At 40.2% G+C, this 12,553-nt stretch overlaps 2 protein-coding genes across 2 annotated transcripts; both read right to left on the bottom strand.

Annotated features, from left to right (window-relative positions):
• Positions 1 to 2,623: 2,623 nt before the first annotated feature.
• Positions 2,624 to 9,377, bottom strand: them4 (thioesterase superfamily member 4). Its single transcript, XM_085803314.1, has 6 exons — positions 8,994 to 9,377; positions 8,383 to 8,572; positions 7,890 to 8,052; positions 4,258 to 4,368; positions 3,464 to 3,588; positions 2,624 to 3,324 (listed from the first exon to the last, which is right to left on the bottom strand). Exons 1-6 carry the CDS (start codon positions 9,105 to 9,107, stop codon positions 3,278 to 3,280), a joined length of 750 nt encoding a protein of 249 aa, XP_085659440.1. The 5' UTR covers positions 9,108 to 9,377; the 3' UTR covers positions 2,624 to 3,277.
• Positions 9,378 to 11,023: 1,646 nt separating this feature from the next.
• Positions 11,024 to 12,401, bottom strand: LOC146971763 (uncharacterized). Its single transcript, XM_085803312.1, has 4 exons — positions 12,063 to 12,401; positions 11,771 to 11,825; positions 11,247 to 11,364; positions 11,024 to 11,078 (listed from the first exon to the last, which is right to left on the bottom strand). The coding sequence occupies exons 1-4, from the start codon at positions 12,357 to 12,359 to the stop codon at positions 11,045 to 11,047; spliced, it is 504 nt and encodes a 167-aa protein (XP_085659438.1). The 5' UTR covers positions 12,360 to 12,401; the 3' UTR covers positions 11,024 to 11,044.
• Between the last annotated feature and the right edge of the window lie 152 nt (positions 12,402 to 12,553).

Genomic DNA, 12,553 nt, shown 5'->3' with positions numbered 1-12,553 from the left:
GGGAATGACATGCAGGAAAGGGCTGCCCAATGCAGGATTTGAAACGAGGCCGCCTGCAGCAGGACTGTAGCCTTACATGGGGCGCCTGCTTAACCTCCTGCGCCACTCAACGTCCCACCAAACTGTTTATTTAACCCCACTACATTTTTCTGGCTGCTGAAGAATATCATACGAGTGCTTAGACAAAAGAAATCATGAATTCTTAGAAATTATTGTCACTGTGTGGCAGCGCTACTTTTAACTTTTAACCATTGTAATTTGCCTGGCTGTTCAACCAACAATAAAAGAATCCACAGGTTTTATGTATCTTATAAGCATCTCTGTTGCAATGAAAGGTGTTAATGACCATGGGACCAGAGATGGAGGGGTAAAATCTTTTAGCCTATACTTGGTTGTAGAACAGGTAATTTAACTATCTTTAACTAAGTTGATTAAGTCCTCCTAAACCACAGCCATATGTGCATTGCAAGTAAGATGAGCCAAGCCAAAGGTGTTCATTTACTTTGACCACAGACTCAACACAATAAATCCTCAGACATAAAAGGCTGGATATTTCTGTCAGATAACTAATTGATAGCAGCACCAGCAGTGTGGTTTTTGTTCAAATATTCAGATGTGGAGTCAGAGTAATTCACAAGATCCTTTAACATCTGACCTGAGGTAACACTTGCCATCAGCACACATTTAAAAGACGACTGTTAATTGAAACACATACTCTTCACCAGCCTGTCAACAACGTCTTCCGCCAGACATTATATTTCTTTAAGGATTTCACATCAGATCAGTCACTAAGCTCTCCAAGGGGACGTTCCTCGTTTAGGCTACTGTGTCTTCAGTGAAATCTGGGAGTCAGCAGTGGATGGAGGTTGTTGCAGGTGGTTTCAACTGAAACTTGAAAACAAGTGCCCCTACTTTGCTCCCCCAACCTCCATCCGCTTCTTCAAACCCAACTTGACCACAAGGAAAAGAAAAAAATAACTGCTGGTGTTTGTCCTGCGTCCATCACTCAACACAAACGCGCGCGCACACACACACACACACACCTTAAGTTTTTAGAAACTAACCCAGAATTTCCATCTGCACTTTTTCTGAGGTGAGGGGCCCTCAGACGACCGCTGGGCCTACTTGTGCTGTGATGAACCCATACACTGAAAAACCACACAATCAGACCAAACTGTGAGAAGTGAAGTTAAATGCACTAAAAAAAACATGCAGGGTTTGTATATTCGTAACCAACAATTTAGTCGCGACAACTCACTTGGCAGCACCTGCTAATAAACAACACTTTGTGGTATTTGAAGTGGATGTCATCGGACCGAAACTGTCACATTCATTTCAGCAGTTGTTTATTAGGCATTTACTCAATTCATCTAATCAACAACAACAACAAAAATACAAAAAAGTATAGGCTAGATATTAGAGTAAGCTGTATGTCAAATACAAGATTTTATTAAAATGCATAACAGGATCCATTAAAAGGAACTATTCTTAAACTCTTATGTTTACATCTTATTTGAATCCAGCAGAATTCATTTCCATGTTCAGTTACCATCTACGAGTGTCACTGTCACTGTCAGCAGGAGAATAGTGCAGTTATCTGACAGGGGGAAAGAGAACAGGAGGACCCTACTCTGAGCTTGGAGTAACACCAACATGTTATTACCGTTGCTATACGAGTCAGACTAATGGTTGCTGACATTTTGTTGTCCAATTTGCAAAATGAAATAATATCTTTTCAAGCAAGGCCAGTATATTTCTGTTCCAGAGTTCTAGAGAGCCAGTCGGGAGCTGTGGTGTTGTGTTTGTTTGTCTGTTTTCTCTCCTCCTGCCAGCATGCCCAGCACACAGTGAACAATCTTGGTGGACGTCACATTCTTTTAATTATTGAATTTCCATATTTGTACAAAATCTTGACTTATATCAATGTTAACATGTCTCCATACACTATTTAAAAACATACACTACTGGTTAAAAAAGGATTTGCAAAATTGTAATCTTTATTTAATCAAAATAACTGACAAATTCAGCAGCGTGAGACACTACCGCTCTTTCAGTGGAAATTAAACATTGTTCAGGAAGTTCACCCCAGCACTGATGCAAAACTTTCCACAAATGCGTTGCACTTGTGGCTTTCACCTTCTGCCCAGTTCATCCCAACCCGGCTCCACAGGGCCACCGTCTGGTTCTCAATGTCTTGGGTTGTAAGGTGAACCTCTGACCAACTTGTCTGTCCTCCTTTCTTACTTTATTCTTTTTTATTTTTAGCCCTCTGACAGAAACTCAGCATTACCCCAAGTAATTCATCGTTTCATGAGTTAATCATTTTTTAATTCTATTGATCTGAACTTCATTTTATTTTGTTGAGTTCATCATTTACCTTTGTGCCATTTAAAGTTTTTATTACTGGATTGCTGAAATTTTAATTTAAAAAACTGAAAAGGGGGGGGGGGTTGAACCTTTTTTCCCCACTAGTGGAAGTTTTAAATCGTTAGACTCATAAGTGTTGCATAATGCTTAGTAGTTTGTTTGGTTTTTTTTACATTTAAAAGTGAAAGCCTCACATCATTAACCAAACTGCTGCTGCAAACCTTGTCTTGTTGACAAACAAATAACACAGGATTTGTATAATTCACATAATACCCTTGGTAAGGCTTTATTGGAGGAAACAAAGTGGCCATAGTACAGTACATTTTCCTCACTCTCAAAAAGCCCCATTGTTACATAAAACCATCAATACTGTAGCAAAGTAACAATAAATAAACCTAGCTATTTTCTTCAATAAATAGTGCCCAGACATGTACTCTTGGTGTGTTAGTTAAGAAGTTAATAAGAGGTAGCCAAGTTAGATTCTTCAAGGATATGTTTGTTAGAAATAAAACACTGGGAAATATTATAAAGTACTACATTTTTAAGATATGAGAAAAAAAAGGGAGAGTTAACACTTCAGTCCCCTGGCACATAAGCACATGTCCCCAAATATTCTGCAAACAAATGATACTGTACACTCACACATTCACACAGACACGCTTTGCACCTTTCTTTGTGGGGCTTGACATACTGCATTCCCTTGACCCTTAGATTTACCTCAGCCATTAAAGCTGAATGCCTGATTCTACACCCTAAAAAACAACCATTTTAATATAATGTCCTGCATTTTGATCCCCACAAGAAGTTGTCAGACCCTACATGTATACTGAAACAAGCCCAGAGACACACACATACACACACAGGCCTCGGTGTGTGGGTTGGTGCTAGGTAGGATGATATGTTTTTTGTGTCACCCTCCCCCTAGTAGATGGCTGACGTTGATTGACAGGAACAGTGCTGCAAAAGACACATGACATTTTTTTTGTGTGTGAAACAAGACAGTGAAAACACAGAAGATCAAGAAGCAGATAACTGGCTAACTTTGTGCTTTCACTGAAATGATCAATCAGTTGGCTGAAAATAAAAAGTATTTTACCTGTTGCTTCTGTGTGCAGCTTGGAGCCATCGGTGCTGGTCACTTTACATGAGATAAATGTTTTTCTGCCTTCTTTCTTATCCAGAGAGGATTCAATCAACACTGTGCTTCCCAGTGGGATGGGGCTTGAGACAAAACAATTGTTTGTTAGAGCAAACCCACCATATATGATCATCATCACACAGTATGAAAATATGGTTTTGCACTAACGCACTGTTTTCTAATGCACTGAGTAGCATCACTATTATTCTATTTTTATTGGTAAGATTATTGTTTTGATATCTAGAGTAAAAACAGCACTTCATAATCTTTGAATGTTCAACCAAAATGGCCCAAAGCAAATGTCTAATGATTCATGGCTTATCACAGAGTGAACCAGAGCATCTGAGCTGAGGCAAACAGTTACAAGCACAACTGTGCCGCTGAATATTTACTTTCCAAATAAATTCATCTATGTGAATTTTTTTTGGTGCCAGTGTTAACTACTCAAACTCTGCTGTAATGAACACGCAGCACCTAAACAGTGCTTGTCATATTCCTGCACGTAGCCAAATGAGGTTATGCAGAATCTTACACACAGAAATTTAGGCTGTGCACTTGAATTAAGAAAGGTACATAATTTTCTTTTCATTTCAATGTATTTTGAATTAATTTAGGTAAATCTTAAAACAGTGACACAAACATTTATTCTGTTGGGCTACATTTATTTAAGTTGTATAATCATAAATACATTTATACAACAAATTATTGTTAATTGCTGCATATTGATAAAAAAAATTGTATCCTTCTTGTACCTGCGGTAGTTGATGTTGAGATTGGCAGTCATAACAGGTCCAGAGAGGAAAGTAGCATGAGTTCCTGTCACAGTGTCAATCATAGTGGCTATCGCCCCCCCGTGGACATGCCTGGAAACACACACACACCATCTTTAGACCTCAAATCTAAAGCTTCAAAGTGAGTTTTGAAGCCTTAAAAATGCATTTTTTGGCATTTTGTATTTAGTATTAGAGGACTAACAACACAACAAACAACCCCTCGTGATTGACTGCCCACCTTCCCCTCTCACATCCCCCCCTTTCCCCCTACGGTGGACCCACTGTTAAAAACAAAGGTCTGTTGTGGTCACCTGAATATAAGAAGCATGATATTGTAAACAAATATCCTGTGTGACTACAATAGAATGCATTGGTGTAAACATCATACTCTCTGTTGAAATGTCTTTTACTGTAATCTGCCTGTACCGTCAAAAAGGATAGAAAAAATCTTAAACAAATCACTAATTACTATAACCTCACTCAACTGATAAATGGCCCTACTAGGATAACGCAACGCTCTAAAACGAAAATAGATCTGGTATTCTCTAATAGACCTGAAAGAATATCAAAAACTCATAATTTGCTGACTGGTCTATCCGACCATAACGCGATCTTTTTTTTCTAGAAAACTCAGTAAAAATAGGTCTAGTTGTGCATATTCTGATGACAAAGTACTCGCCGGTCACAGTTACATCCCGAAAAATCAAGAGCCCGACCTAACTATAGCCCTAAACAATCAGGACTGGGACACTATTTTATCCTGTCAAGACCTCAATACAAGCTGTGATCTGTTCCATTCTTCTGTTAAAGCTACCATGTCTCCATTCCTGAGGAAGGGAGGCCATAAGAAAAGAAGGCACTACCTCCCATGGATAAATGACAACTGTAAACATCTCATGGCACACAGGGACCAGCTTCTTAAAAGATCTTTGAAGTCTGGACTAATTACAGATAGACAGAACTTTACCTCCATGAGAAATAAGACCATTCAGACCCTACGCATAGCCAAGGCCAAATTCTTTATGACCGTTATAGAAAATGCAAAAGGTAATAGTAAACTGCTCTGGGAAAACATCAACAAATTACTCGGTCTGCAGAAACAAAACTCTAACAAAGGCCTGGAACTTAAATTTGGTGATATAATGATCTCTGAACCTACCACCCTTACCACCAAACTAAATGAATATTTCCTAAACTCTATATTTGAAATTTCTCAGCATTTTCTAAACTCTAACACCGCTCAGCCTACTAGGGACAGCCTCAACACTGTGGCGCCTGTGATCACTGGATCTACAGTTGTCATCACTAAGCATCTGAGCAGTGGCCACACCAGGGCCGTGCCCATGGCCCCTGGCACGGCAGGTGAATTGTCCCCTCTGCCTGCTGATTCAATATTTGAGATAAAGGAAATAACAGTGTATGACGTCCTAAATATCATCTCACATCTAAAATCATCCAAAACCAGAGATGACTTCGGTCTTGACACTAGCATTGTGAAACTCAATAAAACCTCCTTAGCTCAGCCTATCACTCATCTTATTAATCTATCCATTAACCAGACAGCTGTCCCCACAGCTTGGAAGGTGGCAACGGTAATCCCTGTGTTTAAATCTGGGGATAAATCTGACCCTGCCAATTATAGGCCGATTAGCATCCTCCCTATAACCTCCAAAATAATAGAAAAATGGGTTGCTAAATCTATCACCAAACATCTAACTAAGACTGGCCCTCCTTTACACCCCATGCAGTTTGGTTTCCGCCCCCACCATTCCACTGAAACAGCTGTCTGTGTTTTTACTGAAAAGGTAAAATTCTATCTAGACAAGTATGCGTGTGTAGGTGCTATTTTTATTGATTTTAAAAGGGCATTCGATACTGTCGACCATAATGTTCTGCTGTCCAGACTTTCTGCTTTTAACTTTTCTGGTCAAGCAACTGCTTGGGTTAAATCCTACCTCTCAAGCAGGACACAGTGTGTCCAAGTGGCAGGTGAAAAATCCCCATATCTGCTCTGTCCAGTAGGGGTCCCCCAAGGGTCAATCCTTGGTCCGTTACTTTTTTCTCTTTATGTTAATGACCTACCCAATGTCTGTAATAACGTCGACACCCTGATGTATGCTGATGATACAGTAATCTTAACCTATGCTAAAACCTCTCAAGAAGCTGCCCAAAAGCTATCAACTGCCATAAACAATATACAGGATTGGTTAACCAATTCATGCCTATCTTTGAACACAAAAAAAACTGTCTGTATGATGTTTGCCAAGCCCACAACTCACTTGTCACCCTCTAAAATATACTTGAAAGATGAGGAGCTCCTGATGGTGAAGGAATTTAAATACCTTGGTGTCACCCTGGACTCCTCACTATCATTCAAAAATCATGTTAAAAATATTGTGAAAACTGTTAACTTTAATCTACATAACTTTAAACAAATCAGATCCTCCTTGACAGATAGTGCCGCACTCACATTCCTATACTCCATGATTTTCTCTCATATTGATTACTGTATCACCACCTGGTCCTATACTAGTGCTTCCACCATCAGACTTATTGAATCTTGCTTTAAAAAAGCTCTGAAGGTCTTGGACAAAAAACCCCTCTCCTATCATCATTGCAATATCCTAGACAAATATAATTTCTTAAGTTTTATTAATCACAGGAATTTTAAATCTGCCTGTCTCATCTACAAAGTTCTACATGGCCTGGCACCCCCTCCACTAAACACCTTTATCACACAAAAGTCTATCCGTGGCTCTACCTCTCATATGACTAGAGCCACTGATAGAGGCGACTGTGAACTCGCTTTTAGACGGACATCTTTCGCTCAAAATGTCTTGTCTGTTAAAGGTTGTGCGATATGGAATAGTATCCCACCTTCCATGAGGGAATGCCCAAGCCTGGTAACCTTTAAATCCTCGTTGAAATCATGGTTAAGGGAAAACCAGACTTGTGACCATCAGTAATGTGTGCTACATATTTGTCTATTTGTTGCTGGTACCTCATCATATTACATAGCACTAGTTGCAGTTGTAATAAGTATTGCAGCACTCTACCCCATCTTGCTTATACATATCCTCACTCTCTTATATACCCCAACAAGAGTTATGACCTGGTTTTTGCATTGCTGCATCCCTCTAGTCCACCTTCACATCACCCACCGTCCCACATCTTGTACTGAGCTGTCCAGCTGTAGTATACTGGTATTGGCGATGTTGGTTCTTTGCCCAATTGTTGTCCACTTTTTTGCTGTTGTTGTTTGTTTGTTTATCTGTTTTTTATTGTATTTATTGTTGTTTGTGTGTCTCTGGTGTGGCGATGCTGTTTTTTTTTTTTTGTTTGTTTGTTGTTGTTTTTTTTGTTTTTTTTTTGTTTTTTTGTCTGCTGTTATTGTTTTTTGTTTGCTTCTCAATGTTCTGGGGACAACGGATGGAAATTAGCCTTTGGCTACACTCCGGCTTGCTTACATTTTATTCCTAGTGAAGAAATGTTCATTAGCATGCACTGTCCCTCCCAAATAAACTAATAATAAAAACATGTGAAAATGTATATTTTACTGTAATATGTGTAGACTGTTTTCAGTATGGAGGACAGTGGAAGCGCTTGCTCACCCTGGGGGCCCCTCCAGTAGGTGTCCCGCCTGGAAAAGGCACGCACTCCTCTGCTCCTCTTTGTTGACAAATAGAACATACTCGAATGCTGCTCCTGTCTCTCTGATGTTGCGAGTGAATAGACGAGCTTTTGACTGAACGACCTTACTCAGATACACTCCTCCTGTTGGACAAAATACACACAATACATAATAAATACAAGTGCAAGAAGGGGTTATAGCGTACCAAAAAGTATTTCTATTTTAAGATTTACTGTATCATTGTATAGTAGAAGCCCACTGCAAAAACAACTTTATGGTTGTTAAAATAGATACCCACATTATAAAGTTAAAATACAACAGTTTAGACTGAAAGCTTGATCCCTTGGATGACTGCCAGAAAGGCCCATCACTATGCTTCTCTCCATTTCATCGAGAAAACCAAATAAATAATAAATAAATGAATACAGCAAAACAAACAGAAGACAGACAAACATCACAGTGTACATCTTTACCTGTAGCATACTTGAGGGAGCGGTTGTAGCTTGGCAGTCTCCGCCAAGGCCCTCGCTGTGTCTCTCCTCCCTCTGTCTCCACCTCACACTGGCTGTTGTAATGCTCATACAATCGCATCATTTCGGAGCCCCACGATGAGTTGGGCAGGCTGAAGTCTCGGGGCTTGGAGGAAAAGAAAGATGGCAATGTCTGCGCAACAAAGAAATGCATAAAGTATCAGACAGGACATGTCAGAGGATTGTATAAAAACATTTTATATTACAAGGACTGAATTCTCAAAAGAACTTAGTTATATTCCAATGAAAAAGCACTTGTTTTTACATTTTCGACTTGGGGAATAACTGACAGGAAAAACCGTCTATTCACTCTGAATCACTACTGTCTGACAATGATGGTGGGTTTCATCTTGGTCAAACTATGTCTACGTCATTGCTGGACATTTCTACCTACACAACTCTGCAGAAAAGGACAAGTCACATCAATACAACTGAAAACAGACAGACAGACAGACAGAAGAGTAAATCCACTCAGTTCACACAGGTAAACCCCCCCCTCCATTCACAAAGACATGACCAGTCATTTCAAGCACTTTCATCACAAGTCTACCTACCACCATGGTCCTGAGTGACACACAGACAGGCGGAGGGCAGCGCTGGGTCCTCATGGCTGGGAGGGAGCTGAGGCTCTGAAAGCCACGGAGTAACCTACCGAGGCTCCTCGCCATCTCTCAAACGACGAGGTATAGTTTTGTGAACTTGTACACACTGACTCGCCCTCTCCGGACTGATAATAACAACCGGCTTGTGTAACTGATACAACTGCAGCGAACCGCTATCGCACGGGCTTGCTAGCTCAGGTTGGCTTGAACCGTAACAAATTATTACTGTCACTGACCTGAACACTGGAAAGTGCTTTGTAATACACCGTTAGCATGTTTAAAATTACATCCCATTGTAACAACACACCCTTTTACCGGTGACTTTCATGTGTCATCGGACCTTTCTCTGTCAACTTCCGGCATGAGGAACTCCAGCTATTGCGTCATTTGGATCACGTGCTTTACCCCTCGCATTTTCATTGGCCGTTTCCCTTAACAACCAGGCCCATCCAAAAATAATTTTTTGTAAAACTTTATCAACAACACTGGTTCTTCGAGTTTAGTGGAGAATGTGTATTTGTCATAGACTGTAGCTATTTGTATCCACACACAGTTGATCTAGACTAGACATTTGACTACCAAAGTCAAACCAGCTGAGTAGCCTACGGTATGTGCTAAATTTGAGGAATTTCCCTTAGTATAAATGCATATTTATTTATAACAGACTGCAATCATTTTTATTTCCACAGCCTAATATTGTAAATTATAGCCTATTAAATTATATAAAAATAATAATAGTTTTCTCCAAATTGTGCAAACACCAGCAGTTGACAATTAAAAAAAAAAAAAAGTAACTCAAAAACTCATTCAAAGACAACTCAAATTGATTAGAGCCACAAATGATGTCCTGCATTGACCAAGACTGTTTTGAGGGCAAACGTGTCGATTCTTACATGTTTGCCTTCAAAACTGCATCTCTGTAACACAGCATTTAGCCTACTCGTACTCCTCTTGTAGCATGGCTGGAGGCAATTTTACTGAACTCAGATTACCTGACCAACGACATGAAAATGTAAGGTTATTTAGCTTAGCTGGTGGAGAAAGAAATGGGAATCAAGCTATGCATAGCCATAGGTACTTGAGACTGTGAATGTGATGAACATTTGCAAAGTGACTCTCAGTTAGCCCTTTGATGGGCACTAGGTGGGGGTAGAGGAACAGGTCGTTGAACTGTTTTGTTCAACCTATCAAATACCCCTTGACTATATGACAGACAGAAAAATATCATTTTTGCCTTTGACTTCAGTTTTAAATCATTTATGGTTTAACAGACCAACACGAGAAAGCTCATCAGCCAAGTATGTTTTTATTGTGGAAATACTCAGGCAGAAACTAGATTACTGTGGCTTTTTAATAAATATGTTTAGAAATATGACATATTTATCTACATGCCAGTATGAATTTGAGTGACAACTGACCTTTCGCACTTCCACTATGTGACATGAAATAATAACAACAATATTCCCATGAAGCATTAATTCATATTCATATTTCCACTGAACGTGTTATGGTTGATAAACAAGTGATGCCACACAAACAACCTTGTAGGTTAAATCGATTACCTTGTTTCTTTCTGGTTACTAACGGGTAACTCAGGTTTTGTAAGGCAGGCTGGTTCATGTGCTACACAGTCTAGCTTTTCTGGTTCAATAAGTGGAGGGTGTTTTGATAATGACACTGCAACCAAGTCTGTGAGGTCTGTATCACAAGTGCGCGTGAAACTTTTTTACAGAAGCACAGAGCCATACTTGAGCCAACCAACCAATGCAATCCCATAAAAAAAGAAAATATAATAAAATTTTGCAACACATTTCCCCACTCCCAATGTCTATCTGTCCTATGAGTTGCAGTACAGACAGTTTTTATGACCTCACAACAGCTCTAGATTTAACTTCTCTTAAGAAACAAGCAGAGCTACAATCACATCAGTCGTGATACAAAACGTGTCCTCCATGGCACGCTTCTTTCTTAAAAAGTCAATGTTGAATGTTTCTGAGTTGACTTTACTTTGCAGCTTCAGGCAGTCCACACAGCTCGCTGTGGAGTCAAAAGAAAAAGTGTTTATTGAAAGAACAAAGTCCTGATGTGTCAAGGCTGCGTTTATATGGCTTTACTTTTACAGCCAGTCTATTAAATGCTGCTCGGTATTGGTTTGCAAGTCAAACTGTTGTTCTTGAAGATGCAAGTAGTTGTTTCAAATCTTACCGTGCTTCCTTTTTCGTTGTATCTGCAAAGGCACAAATGGCTTTGTCTCTGTCCAAAATTTCTTGCTTCAAGCTCTGAATCATTTTCTCTGCCTTCCCTTTAGCGTCTTCATGATCGGCTGAGGAAATAACACAACAGAGAGAAACAAATATTACTCCAGAGAGTGTACAAAATGACATTGTCCAAATAAAGGCTATGCCCACTATTAACGTGCACATGTGAGAATGGCTACTGGTAGCCTACTATGAGCTCAGATTTAAATCAGCTAGATCGGTGAAACTGGATAGTGTTGTTAGCCTAAATCTAGTTCCACTGGTTTCTCATTGTTTGAAGTTTAAATTAAAAACAGGACAGTTTTCCAATCCTGGCATGTGTCAGTGTAGATGATGAAAACTGGCATATCTCAGCAGATCATCCCTGTAAGGAAACATCTTGCCCTTTCAGTTTTGGATAGGCTGGCAAGAGCGTAGACAGAAGTACACTTTTCAGTATCTACCCAGAGTTGAAACAAAAGGCTCCCTTACCTGTGAGTTTAGACATGGCCTCTCTCAGATCCATCTTCTTTTTGTCACCATCAGTCTAACAAGCAAACAGGTATTCATCAAAAGGCACATAAAAGCAAACTGAGAAGAAACATCAAACAAACATTTGGACATAAGAGTCGACTGTGAGGACCAGGCTGATCCTGCCACTCCACAGTAGCCTACATCCTGAAAAGTGATACTCTCCTGTAAATTATGTTATAGTAGGATACATCATGCATAAGTGTGTGCAGAGTAAATAATAGGACGTGTGGGTGTGTGTCACTTAGCCTACCTTCTCAGAGTTGCAGGCCTCCAGAGTTTTATCATGCTCTTGTAGTGATTTTTCAGCGGCTTCTTTGCTCTTCTTCAGCTCCTCCAGCTTGGTGTTCACAGACTGCAGCTCCGTCTTCAGCCCGTCCACTTTGGCTCTTGCCTGGATGATGGCCTTCTCTTTTGTCTTGACATCCCCCGAGCTCCGCACCATGTGCGTTTTCAATCGGCGCAAGCTCAACTCCTGGCGCATTACTTGGGCAACCATTACGACCATCACAGCCGCGCACAAGACCAGTATAATCACCGGGGACTTCATCTTGGTCGAGGGCCAGCCCGATCACTTGTCGTGCATTCCGGGTCTCTTCTCGCGAACCACCGTTCAGCCGGGTGTCCTCCGGCTTCTTCCTTCTCTGTCACTGTGGTTATTGTGTCTGTAACCTGCTCTACCTGCTCAACAAGCTGGGCGTGACAATCCAACAATATTTCCTCCTGTGAATCTCTCTTGCAAAT

Source organism: Trachurus japonicus, chromosome 16 (genome assembly GCF_045865225.1).
Source record: "Trachurus japonicus isolate A0001 chromosome 16, Traja_1.0".
NCBI classification, from domain to species: Eukaryota; Metazoa; Chordata; class Actinopteri; order Carangiformes; family Carangidae; genus Trachurus; species Trachurus japonicus.
The sequence above is the reverse complement of the archived record's forward strand: the minus strand, read 5'-3'. Positions and strand labels throughout refer to the sequence as shown.

Coding starts and splice junctions, on each gene's coding strand:
- them4 (XM_085803314.1), bottom strand. CDS start 9,107: ATGGCGAGGAGCCTCGGTAGGTTACTCCGTGGCTTTCAGAGCCTCAGC. Junction 3,589..4,257: donor CTCAACATCAACTACCGCAG/GTACAAGAAGGA, acceptor TTTTGTCTCAAG/CCCCATCCCACTGGGAAGCA. Junction 3,325..3,463: donor GCTGCACACAGAAGCAACAG/GTAAAATACTTT, acceptor TGTCTTTTGCAG/CACTGTTCCTGTCAATCAAC.
- LOC146971763 (XM_085803312.1), bottom strand. CDS start 12,359: ATGAAGTCCCCGGTGATTATACTGGTCTTGTGCGCGGCTGTGATGGTC. Junction 11,826..12,062: donor AGGCCTGCAACTCTGAGAAG/GTAGGCTAAGTG, acceptor TTTGCTTGTTAG/ACTGATGGTGACAAAAAGAA. Junction 11,365..11,770: donor GGCCATGTCTAAACTCACAG/GTAAGGGAGCCT, acceptor TTATTTCCTCAG/CCGATCATGAAGACGCTAAA.